Source organism: Eubalaena glacialis, unplaced genomic scaffold (genome assembly GCF_028564815.1).
Source record: "Eubalaena glacialis isolate mEubGla1 unplaced genomic scaffold, mEubGla1.1.hap2.+ XY H_2, whole genome shotgun sequence".
NCBI classification, from domain to species: domain Eukaryota; kingdom Metazoa; phylum Chordata; class Mammalia; order Artiodactyla; family Balaenidae; genus Eubalaena; species Eubalaena glacialis.
In genome coordinates this window covers 1,991,097-2,003,728 of record NW_026871156.1, presented here as the reverse complement: position 1 = coordinate 2,003,728, position 12,632 = coordinate 1,991,097, and the positions used below count along the sequence as shown (strand labels likewise).

The 12,632-nt window shown below is 45.3% G+C and overlaps 1 protein-coding gene across 1 annotated transcript in view; it reads right to left on the bottom strand.

The window, feature by feature from the left end:
* The window catches only part of LOC133082976 (BCL-6 corepressor-like), a gene marked incomplete at its 5' end in the record, with an annotated part of 44,300 nt that extends 32,008 nt beyond the window's left edge, over positions 1-12,292 (bottom strand). The window contains 6 exons of the mRNA XM_061179644.1: positions 2,520-2,774; positions 3,118-3,431; positions 4,068-4,304; positions 4,758-5,018; positions 8,175-8,358; positions 9,458-12,292. Coding sequence (XP_061035627.1) covers positions 2,520-2,774; positions 3,118-3,431; positions 4,068-4,304; positions 4,758-5,018; positions 8,175-8,358; positions 9,458-12,292 — 4,086 coding nt within the window. The remainder of the gene's footprint in view (positions 1-2,519; positions 2,775-3,117; positions 3,432-4,067; positions 4,305-4,757; positions 5,019-8,174; positions 8,359-9,457) is intronic.
* Positions 12,293-12,632: the final 340 nt, after the last annotated feature.

The following is a 12,632-nucleotide window of genomic DNA, read 5'->3' as shown; positions in this document are numbered from 1 at the left end:
AAGTTACACTGTTTTCCTACAAGTCATGTTCAGCAGAGCGCTATCATGTTCTGACAACAAAGGAAACAAAGTAGATAGAGTCTACAGGGGACCCAATACTTGTTAAGGGGGAGCTCACTGGAGTCGCAGCAGGCCTCATTGTGACAACTCTTAAATAACTCAACTGCTAAATTTAAAACAAGGGCCATTCTAGCCACTCACAGAAGTGAGGTGGGTTGTGAGGAGCCTTTCATGACTCTTCAAGGACACATCAACCAAAGGTGACCACCCACTTGGGAGCTAACTAGAATATTCCATTTGCTCATCCCACGAACCTAATGTGACATGCTGGCAAACCTTGCCATCAGCACCCTGTTACTTTGGGTCACTGTGGCAGCTCCCTTCCAAAACAAGAGAAGAAAGAGAGAAGGCACGCCCATAAATGGATTCCTTCATTCAGATCCTAACCTGCCAGAGAGCCCATGATCCTCTGGACTCCCAGGCCACCTGCACTGAAGCCCTGGTTACTGAACTAGGATACCGCATGAAGCTGCTCTTTTAGCAGGCCCTCACTAGGCAGACTCGAGTGAACACCTGCAAAGCTAATGAGTTTTGTGCCCCAGCCAGGGTGAGGCCCTGTCACAATGCTCTGAAAGGCACTGACTGCTCTGTACAGATCAATTTACCCAGATCTTGGCAGCCCACCTGGTATCCTATCAACCCAGGGTTTATTTGCTCTGACAATTATGGCCTTCACCTGGAGACCTTCATCACTACTACAGCTGATTTACGGGTGCACAGAAATAAAAAGACATGATAGCTAACGGTTATTTCAACTCTCTTCATGCGGAGGGTGGCAGCAAAGCAGCAGTAACCAGGTCAGACTTTCTGCCATCAACTGTCAACTCAACTGTGTTACTATCACATAGTACTTCTCATTTCTGCAAATGAATATATCTTATGTTATCCCACAGAAATACCTATGAGATACCAGGAACAGGATTATTCTTACTCAACACCTGGGGAAATTGCGGACAAGAGAGGTCAAACCCCAACTTCAAGTTTACATGACCTAGGAAACTTATAACTCATGTCTAGTGTTGAGAGTCAAAAGGTCAAATCAATAGCCCTGGCTAGAGAGATGTAACCTAAATGTGATAACCACCTGTAAAACCTACTCTGTTGCAGCCAAGTTGGTTAAATACCTGCCTCCTAGTTTTTAAGGGTGGTGGCTTCTAAACAAATGATAACTGTTGTCACCAACAGTTAGAATGGTTAAGATGCCAAGTAAGTCTCTCTATACATTTCTGGTTTATTTTTTAACACTAGAAATTGGGAATGTTTGAAGGGTACCCCACCCATTCCCAAACAAAATCAAACTGTTTTTGTTGCACAAATTAAAAATATCCCAGACTAAGAAAATGCTACTGTTTCAAAGGACTGTCCCACAGGGTGCTAGCTTACTTACAACTTCCCACTCACTCATGAAGTGTGCTCAGGGTCAATGGGAGACCTACAACTGGGCACTCAGAAAGGGCTCACAGGACAATGGACAGCAGCACAAATCTGGCCAAGGTGAAGGAGACACAGTTTCAGTTAAATCCTGTGTGGTGGTAAAGATGCACAGTGGCAGTAATCTATTTCACAGATATTTCAAATTGTAAGTAGGGCAATTCCAATGTGATGCAGTCCTTGGAGAGCAGTGGGGTAGGGGAGAGAAGGGAAGATGGGGGGCCTTGGCTTTGGAGCCATACTGGTGAACTGCTACCTGCATAAGTATCATTTAACCCCTCTGGGGTTCAATTTCCTCGTGTGAAGTCAAGATAATACTTGTTACAACCACACGAAAAGGTTGAAAGGATGAAATGCGTTACCATGATCTTGTGGGCTTAGAATGAGTGCTGAGACAATACAATCTATCACTGACATCAGCCACGCTAGGTGGGGAAATGCAGGTGAAATGGGCAGGGAGTTCGGAGCAAAGTCTTAGTCCCTCCTCTCATCTGCCCTTGGGCTTTCCTACCCTCTCAGGAATAGAGGTCTGTCCCCCTTCATTTCCACAACCCTGCTGCCTCAGCACCTACCTTGCAGACACTGACCAACAGCTGACCCCAATGTGTATCTGTTCATAAACAAGCCAAAATGGGCTAGTAAGTTCTCTTTCCCTTGCTAATCAGAATCCAAAAGGCTTATTTCCACAAGCCCTGGGTTATGTCAAATTTGATAGCAGACATAAGTGAGCAAGACTAGAGGATGCCAAACCAAGCTACCTGCTTAAACAAAGCAAATATCAGAGCGGCCTTTCTTTTCACACCTTGACTGAACAAGTCACCAAAAGAAGGGCAGCACCAGCAGGACTAATACAAACATCCTGGTAGAATACCTAGCCCAGCTCCCAATGTTAAGGGGGCTGGGCTCTGAATGCCATCTCCTCCCCTGCCCTGGTCCCAGGCAGTGCACCCTCCTACCCCATGTCACGGAGCAGCGGCCAGTGATTTCTGAATCCAGGAACCCACAAAAACACCCACAAGGACACCCACCTCGCAGCCAAGTCGGGCGGCCCGCTGCAGGAGGGTCTCTCCAGCATTCTTATTGACAGTAAGTCTCTGTGCTTTTGGTTGCAAAGGGCGACACTGGGTTGTCTGCGGAGATGACCCTGAGTATAGCAGCTGTGAGGTCTGTGAAGCAGGCAGCAATTGCTGCAAACCGTTGAAGCACTTCTGGTCCTGCTTGGCTGGTGACCGTTCGCAGTTAGAAGTGAGCTCAGGCTGATTTCGGAATCTCTGGATGTTCACCTATCACAAAACCAGGCAGTACAAACATTTAAGGCCATCTTTCAAGAGCTGATTCTTGCCCTTCTCCCTGACTTACAAACCTGAGAAGGAGGCACTTTTTCCTTTTCAGTTGTTTGGAGGAGGGAGGGGTGTCAGAGGGTGTTGGGGAAAGGATTTCATTCGTACTAGTTTGAAACTTCAACACCACCTAGGAGATATGGTCCCTAGGACAAGTGAGTGAACTTCGGGAAGGAGATCACGAAAAGGAAAGCTTTGTTCTTTGAGAAGCAGGGAACAGGTAGGCAAGCAATAATTCATGGACTGCCTGCACAAGCCTGATTCAGGAGGAGATGTCAAAAGGTACCTTGCTATCTGCATTGTCGCTTTTCAGTGAAGTGCACTGCCTGGGCTCCTGAGGAATCAAATGCTTGGTTTTGCACAGTCTCTTCCCAGATGTTTTCTCAGGGTCATTAGTGTATTTCTGCAGCAGCATGGCACCCTGGCAATCCTCTTGATCATCTCTGTACAGTACATCTGCCTCATGGCTTTCTTTAATTCTCTGCTGTTTGGTATGCATCATCAAGCCTGATGTGCAGCTTGGCTGGGTCTGCATTTGGTTGCCCGCAATGGTGGATAAAAGCCTCTTCATGGGCATGGAGCTGGAGAATACAGGAAAGTCTAAAAGGGGGGTGGAGGGGTGAGGTGTAGGGAAGGCAGAAACATGCGTTACAAGTTTTAGCTGGTACAGGAAGAAAAACCTATTGTTAACACTGATCACTTCAGTTTTCAAAGATATACTAATTACATTTCAAAGCCTTAACATTTTAATGACTCAAATTCAAATAAGTTAATAAGTTAATAAGTTAACCCACAAAATGACAAGTGTCATGTTTGGTCAAAGAGCCATGACAAGAGAGCAAGAGTCAGCTCTTCATGATTTTACACCCCCACCTAGTGGGCTCAGATGCAGGACTTTCCCAACCAAGGACAACCAGCCTACATTCTAAGGAACTATCAAACTGACATACTAAGATGTTGGAATGAGGGCACTGTCACGCCACAGGGTCAACAAGACTTACCTTCCTGAGCAGCCACGGTCTGGGTAAGAAAAGCCCAAGAAATAAAGCTCCCTCCTTTCAACTGAGTTCCTCACTGTACATTGCAGAAGGAAGTATGGAGGCTAGTAGGACCTCACGAGAGAACTCCCCACCTACCACATACTACTCAGTCAACTTCGATGGTGCTCAGGTCCCGTCCAGGGCCCTTTGTCACAGACGACAGGTGATCCACCCTCCAAGAGAGGCCCCCATGTACCTTGATCATTGTCACTGGATTTGAGGAACTCCTCCGACCAGCTTCTGTTGCCTTTGACCTCTTCACTCTTTCTGCTGGGTTTCTCTTCAGAGATTTCACTGCCCTGGGCAATGATCTCAGACTTAACAGCCTGGGTCACTTCCTTCCTGCCTTGCCAGGCAGGTTTGCTCTCTGCTGCCAACACCTGATGCTCCCATTCTCTAAGGTGCAGCAAGTGGCGCTTTTTGGGATGGAGCCCTGTTAATTCAATGCACACCTGTCATTTCCCTCTCAGGCCAGTCATCTAATGGAGAAATAACTACAAATTAATCAAAAAGTACCCTGTGGGGGTGGGTGTTAGCCTGTCTTACACATCAGTAATGGGAGTATAGGAAGGGAGGAGTGTGGTCACTCTCTTTGCTGGAACGTAAGTCTTGGGAGACTTTGTCTCTCTGTCTTTAGCTATCTTGGGGCTTGAGCATCTAGCAACGGGGAAGAGGAGGTATAAGCACCTTTCCCAGGGCCTGTAGGTTGTATGTAATCATTACTATACTGCCCTGGAGGTGGTATGAGAACAGAGCCCTCCACTGCTCCACCCTAAGACTTCCCCAGGGCATCCTGAGGCTAGCATGGGCAGCATGCCTCCTGTCAGTTCACCTTTGGCCTCCTGTTCAGGCCACTAAGCAGGCGGCCAAAGCCGAATGAGCTCACCTTTGGAAATACGTCTCTTCTTGGCTTTCCGCAAAGAGTCTTCTGGCAGCTCTTCTGCAGTGCTCTCAGTGTGGTTGGTGTCACTCGAGATGCTGTGCTTTCTGTTAAGCCAAAGGGTGGGGTTGTGCAGCATGTTCAAGGCTACATGGTTGGAGGGTGGCTCACTTACAGGCTGCCTGTCCATGAAGCACTTCTCCACAGGAAGATCTCTATCCTCTGGGGCTTCGAAGGGGTGCTGTTTCTTTCCAGCACTATAGTTGACTGGGGGACGGGAGACAATAATACAGAAATGAAGGTCCAAACGTCACGATGAGAAGGCAGGATCTGGGGAGCATGTGTGACCTCCATACCCAAGGTAATCTGTTTTTAACAGAGTCTTCTATAGGGACTGGGGCCTTATACACTGGAAGTAAAAACTCCTTACAAATAGAATTTCCCAAAGGAAGGGCAGCTGAAAACAATCAGCATATAAAGTAGAGAGCAGTATCTTCCACTACAACTATTCAAAATACAAATGCCTTATCTTCTATTCTGAATGGACTTGTAACTTTATCTTTTTACAGTTGGGGGCATGAAGGAAACAACCAACATGAAGCATATGCAGTCCTTTTAAGCATACATGGTCCTTTCTTTTGGCAGCAAAATCCAAGCAAGCCAAGACTGACCTAAAAATCTCTATGAAAACATATGCTGAAGTCCATATTTTCAATTAAGTGAAGGCTGATATAATAAATAGACCAAGTATCTACCAAATATCACTTACAGAAAGGAAAACACTAATACTCACTTGGGTCAACAACAGGAAAAATGATAAAGGAAAAGGGACAGTAAACAAAGTGGTGAAAGCCCACGTCTTTTATGGGACAAAGCATATGGTCTCTACTGTATGTTCTGGGCCTACAGCCCAGGCTACTACTGCAACCTTCAAGATAAGCAGAGGAATTCAGGGAACCTGAGAAGACCAATGGCACTAGGATGAGGAACCCTTTAGCAAAGTTTATTAGTGTATGTACAGGTTCAGAGGCAACTTCAAAGAAATCAATCTAGTTACTGCTAATCCTTCTCTGTCCTCTTGTCACACTTAAGAGGGAAAACGGTATCACTGAAACCATGTAACTGTTACCATTTCCTGTCCAGGAGAAAGGTCCTTAATATCTCAACACCTCAGTGACACTATGTACTTCCATCCCATTCACTGGCACGTATGCCTTTCACAGATGTCTCAAGACAGGTGGTTTGAAGACTGATTAGCTAGGTGATATTTTGTGTCTTCCAGATGAACAACAAAACAGTTGTTGAATAGACAGGACCCTATCTTCCTTGCCATATAACTTATCATCAGATTAAGAATCAGTTTATCAGCACAAGTGTTTCAGATTCCAAGCCCAAATTTTACATTTCAACATCAGGTGTCATGTAGTCACCTGTATCTCTAATAATAGTTTCAACTATTCCTAAACAGGCATCATTCTCAAGGAGAATATTTTCTACTGAAGTTTTCACCCTCATGCAAACTTCGTAAAAGTGATATTAGTTTATATCTCACCCACCGGATTTTTTGGCTGGCATCTTCTGCCCAGAGACAATACCCAGAACACTTGTGATGACTTATTTCACATGTGTTGGCAAAGAGTGATTCACTGGTAACCTCATCTCCCTGCTCCTCATTGAATGACAGCACCCCCACAAAAAGAGCCCTTTCCTGACAGGCTCTAGGCTTCCCATCTGGTAAAACCTGCCTGGGTGCAGAGGGTGCCCCTTCACCCACCAGGTCTGGGAGCATGCAGCACATGTGTTGCCCTTCCCGCTCAGCCAGGCATGGGACTCCTGTGCCTGAAATTACAGACAGTCTCCTCATGCCTTGTCCCCAGGGACCCCAAAGTGTGATGGCTGTGGTGCCTCATTCTGAATTATTATCAGAAAGCTCCACTGCTAAAGTCATGGTTCACTGAAATCACCCACCCACACACACAGTTTAGTTGTTTTCTTCTGCATTTCACAACAGGATCTTTTCCCAAACTAGGTCCATCCACCTTTTCCCCCAAATACCCACTTAAGACACTACAAGAAAAAAAATAATAATAATTGAGACCTTTTCAGTGCTGCCTCTCAGAGAAAAGATTTGGATTCTCTTAAATGAAGCCCTGACAAGAGGGCTCCTGAAGAACACCTATGACTGTGCAAGATACAAAGGCTATACAACCTACATGGGAGAGAAGCTATACAGCACATTCCTTCAGATCTCAATTTAGTCTTTTGCAATGGAGGTCATTTTAAGGCCTATCCAAATGACTACCCTTGAAGACAAAGAAGACAGACAAAGAAATATGTAGGGGCACTGACCATGAGGATCTGCCATTGTAGCTATTTTTCTAAAAGCAAAAAGTCACGTGTTCTTGGTTTTGCAGTCTAGGCAGATGTTACCATGTCTATGTTTAACACTTGCTTCCTGCAGCACAGTCATATGATTCACAGCACATATGTCCCATAATTTATCACGTTGTACCACAGTATTTCCTCACAAAAGCATCATCATGGCAACATTTACAAGTCATCACAGCAACAAAACAACCTCTCTACTATTGAGCCATGCCCAGTTAGCACTAAACAAAATGGGGAAGTATTGATTAAGACTTACTAATGATTTAAATTCCATCCACTGCAGGTAATTACAGAAACTCCAGCAAAAGCTAACCTTGTTAAAACTTATTTCCTCTACAGAAGAGGCACTGGGAATCTCTGTTCAAAACTCAAAGTAGTTTACAAAACATACACATGCTGTAGTGTAAGAGAGGTTTCCTGACCTAAAAAGTTTCATGAAGCTCTTTGACTCAGCCTTCTTCCAATTCCTGCCCAGCCATTTCCATTGAGCAGGTCCTAAGTCTGACCCAGCCAAACAGCTGGCAAAGAAGGCCGTCACTGCATGTTTGAGAAGGAAGGGATGAATGTCTCCTTGTCCTTCCCACTGATGGTTCCTATTTATGCACGTCCTAGTTTTAAGAACCTAACTCATTTGCTGTCTTTTAAAGTGAAAATTTCACTCAACTGCCTATACTATCATAGAGTAAATGAAAATCTTGACCACCATATTTTCAAGTTAATTCACCTTTTTGTAGGCCACTGCCACAGAGATGTACCCAGAGACGTACCATATTAGAGTATTTCTAACTTCAGAGCCAGTGCTTCTTTGAAAAAGGATATGTGTCCCAAGAAATAATCCACCCTATGTGCGTCTTTCTTGGACGCCACAACTTTCAAAAGGACAATCAACTCTTCACTCTGCAGACTGAAAGAGCAGCCTATTTCCCCCTGCAGCCACCAAACTGCAAAGTGAATTCCTTCCTCTCACCTCCCTCAATTCTGAGAGTAGACTCAACCCCATTCTCATAGCTGTGGTACCACACTCAAGCTACTTACATCTCTCACTATCATTCTGGTTGTCAGTGGCCTCCAGGGTTACCTTCTTCCGCTTTTTGCCCTGATTTCCTTTCAGCCTTTCCCGGTCAGCAGGGCTGAACTTGCACACCTCAGAGCCTTTGGTTGCAGGCTGGCCACATTTTCTCTCTTTCATCTCCAGCTCCAAGAAGCGCAACATTGCACGCTAGAAAGAGAATGAATATGGAAAAAATACATCTTACCATTAAAGATATTTTAGTTGCCTTATCTTTAAGGAAAGTATCTCCAAAAATGTTTGCCTGAAAACAAATACAATTTATGAAATAAAGCTGTATTACCATATCCTTTTCATAAAATTTAGCATGCAGATACATATGCTGTATGTATGTATATTCATGAACACACTACTGCAAAAATACATTCTCTTTTGGAGATAAATAAAAACAAAGATAAAACAGTAGTAAGAAGAGATGCACAATGAACAAAGATGGGCATAAACTATAAACTTCCCTTCAAATATTTTGAAATAAATTTTAATTCTAAAAGTTTATGTAATATTCTAGTAAAAATAATTTGAAAAAAAGAAATTTGCAGAACTGATGGTGAGCCAGGTAGATACAATACTGTCCTTTTGCAATCCTTCTATTCATGTGATTAAGGTGGGCATTCAATGGGTCATTTACATAACTTTATCCATTTTTATAAACATGTGCCAACTTTTATCATGACATTACAGCAATAATTTGACTTTATTCATCTTTTAAATAATGCTAAAAATCTTGATAAATTCCTGCACGATAATTCACTACTGAGTTAGATACAGGCTATAGCTCATTATGCAAGGGGGGGGGTGTGTGTGTGTGTGCACACTTGCGTGCGCATGTGTGTGAAGGCTGCATGAATGCCACAGACATGCGGCTCCTACACACTTCCACCAACTATCACCACATAGGGCATTCTGAACAGCAATTCTAGGTATAACTGTTAACATACAGTAACAGCACAGAAATCAAAGCAGCTTGTAAACATCACACAACCTTTGCAATTATTAAAACTTCCGATGCCAGCATTTTAGTAAAGTCCTTTTATCGTCTACACAATAATTTGAAGTATGCAGATACACAAACCTCCTAAGTGCTACCATGTACTCTCCTTACTGGAGACATTTCAAACATTTCAATTACCATAAGCTTCATTAATTAAATCTGCCTAGTGTCCTGCCCTACCATGTCCCCCCAATCCTCTTCATACATTTAAAAAACTGACAACTAGTCAACCTCCTGAAATCTGGGTCGGGGGCTCACCTGCAATGCCCGCTGCTCCCGGTTGAGCTGACTGGAATCTGCATACAGTTCAGTAGTAACACATTTGAACTGGTCACCCACATAACCAGTAGAGTTTGCAATTCTCTTTGCCAGCTTAGATAGCTTTGGTTTCAGAACTTTGACATCATTTGATTCTGCCTCATCAACTCCATCCTTGGTATAAGTGGGGGTGACGTCCACACTCAGTGGGGCACTGCCCAAGCAAAGTGGTTTGGGATCCTTTTGGGTTTCACCAGAAGTTACCGCAGGGCCATCATTCCCAAGAGTTGGCTCCAGGAATGGAGTCAAGACTGACATCGCCAGGTTCTCCTTGTTGGTTCCCACTGGAACATTCTCCTTGCTTAAACGGAAGACAGACTGGCCTGGAGCTTGTTTGAAAGTACAGGCTTCCTGGAAGTCACTGATCCGCCCCAACTCCTCTTTCAGGGCAATGAAATCCTGGCCTGGCTGCAGGGCTGGGTCAGTTGGGGGTTTGGTGGGCTCAGCACTCTGGCCAACACTCTCAGCCGTGAACCTGGCTTTGGATATATCTGCATCAGGTTTCGCATCTGGCTCTTCCTGGAGAAGATCTACACAGACAAGACTGTCACTCCTGATGAGAGTTTTCCCTTGATTCCAGATAAGGGTTGCATTTAGGTTCTTGTTAGTGGAGACTTCTGGATGTAACATGGTGCTGTTAGCTTCCAACACCTCAGGAATCTGATTCCGAATGGTTGAGTCCTCATGGGAGGCTCTGTCGTGGGACCAGGACAACTTCTCTGGTTTCTCTTCTTTAGTGGGCATAGTGGGCTGTACCACATCCAACGCATCTTGGTTGGTCACAAACTCTGGCTGGCCCAAGGGTACCCTGTAGGGCAATCTAGGCTTTGTGGCAAGGTGCCCGGGAAAGAGAGTACTATTTGGCAACAAAACTGGGTGAGGGTAGATAGGTCCCTCACCATGTAAGGAAATGGGACTCAGATGAGTGCTTTCAGGTGCTGGGTAAGGAAGGTAACTCCTAGGGTAAGAAATTGGTGGGGACCTGAACGCCTCATTTGGAGATAGAAATATTGAAATTGGTGGGAGGCCATTCTCATTTGCTTTGAAACTCGGCTCTGGGTTGCTGGCTTTGGTGCCCTTGCTGCTGGTGTCACTGCCATGCTTGGCAGTTGTGGTCAGGGGCTGGCCCATGTGTTGATTAAAACATGCCATTGAATCCATGGAGCTCCTGCTAGTCTTGCTGCCATCTGCATTGGCATCTGGAACTGGCAACACAAAGGCTGGGTGGTCCGTGCTCAGCACTGACCCCAAAACGTTAGTGACTGTGGTACCTGTGTTTCCCACTTGGAGACATGAAGAACTGTGCTGCTGCGAGATGGCCCAGTCCAAGGCCTTGTTTTTCAGTGGCAGGCCTTTGCCATTGTTCTCTTTGTTACAACTTGGTCTAGGCACCACCCAGGATGAGGTAGCCATGTTAATGATCTCAGATCTATAGGCAGCACAGTTATTTCCTGGAGGAGACAGTGTTTCTTTCGGAATCTCACTTCTGGAGAGCACTAGGCCACTTCCAGTTCTGCTGTAAACCAGGACCTTGGGAGCCTTCTTTTTCACGTGGTCAGCTGTGGAAGCATCTACATCCACCACTTCAGAAGACAAGTCTAGGGGCTTATTAGTGACGTTTTTGGTAACCACCTGCTTCTTCAACAGAGGAGGTGACTGGACACCTTTTCTGTGTTCACCTGCTGTTTTCCAGATGTGCTCAGGAACTGGCTGAGCACTTCTGCCTCCTTCTGCAGTCTTCAGATATTCGCTGCTGCAGAGCCTGGCCACGGGGAACTCGCTGCTGACTGTCATATATGGCTTTGACAGGGAAATGGAGGGCGAGGTGGAAATCATGGCAGAGTGCTTATGAAATTCAGAGTAGCTGTCTGCACTGGGCTGGGAAGCAAAGTGGACTCTTGGTAAAGGCCAAGGTGAGGGGGGCAATAGGAGAGCTGTGTCCTCCAGCTGGCCATGGGTGACTTCCTTGGCAGAGAGCACCCTAGACTGCTCACTGTTCTGAATGTGGAGATATGAGTGGGAATTAAACCGGTTCCCAGGACTGATGCCCATCTCCCAGGGCAGGCTTCTGGACCAGAAGCCGGACAGAGGCGGGACATCTGAAGAGGCTGGAGGCACTGAGAGCCTCACAGGTGAAGCAAAAGATGATGGCATGTAGGGACTGACAAAGTGAGGTGGTGGCAGGTAGAAAAAGTGCTCCTCATTTCTGAAAACTGGAGAATACAGCGGCTGGACTAAGCTGTGAGACTGCTGAAGTGGCAAGGTCTTGTACATGTTCAGTGAATACTTATTTGGTGAGCTGTGGAAAGGGGAGATGGCTGGCGTGGCCTCCCCCATGTAAGGATTGACCCAGGGCATCTGCAGATAATTAGCACCACTGATGTTGAGAGGTCTGCATCTGTTACTAGCAGACCTATCTAAGCCCAATGTTTCTGCTGTAGGTATAGCACTTTTTTGCATACTAGATGGTGTTTTGTAAACAGCACTGAAGCTATCTGGGGGTTCTCCAGAGACAGCAGAAGCCTCCACTGTCTCGGGTATATTCGGTTTGAACTGCATCTCTGGATTTCTTTCTGAAGAAAACCGAGGGCCACCTAAAGAGCTCATGGCAGCCTCCTGACCTTTCTCTGAGCCCAGTTCACACAAGCCAGAAGATATAATGCCTTCAGGTACACAGAGCTCTTTCGGGATCAGGCCACTGCGGTCCATGCTCACCACTGCCACGCCATCGATCCAGTGGGCAGTAGTCACATCCACCTTTACAGAAAAAGAACATGGGTGTTACTTACCATTCCTTCAAAGCAACAGTACCCACCCCAAAGAAAATCTGCAAATTAATTTACTATGACAGCAGCCTAACATTACAGTAACCATGGTTAAAGATGAACTAAAAATAAAATACTCACGGAGCTTGTGGGAGGGATTCTTTCCTGGATATAGGAAGGCACAAATTAATATAACCAAAAACAATCTTCCATTGGACAACTGGAACATGGCATATTACCTGTCTCATTTCTAAATCAATAAAGAGTCTAATGGTCAAACTGTGGTTGCATCTTTTGATTTCCTCTCCCTGGTATCTGAAGATAATCCTGTGTTTCATATTTTACTGGTA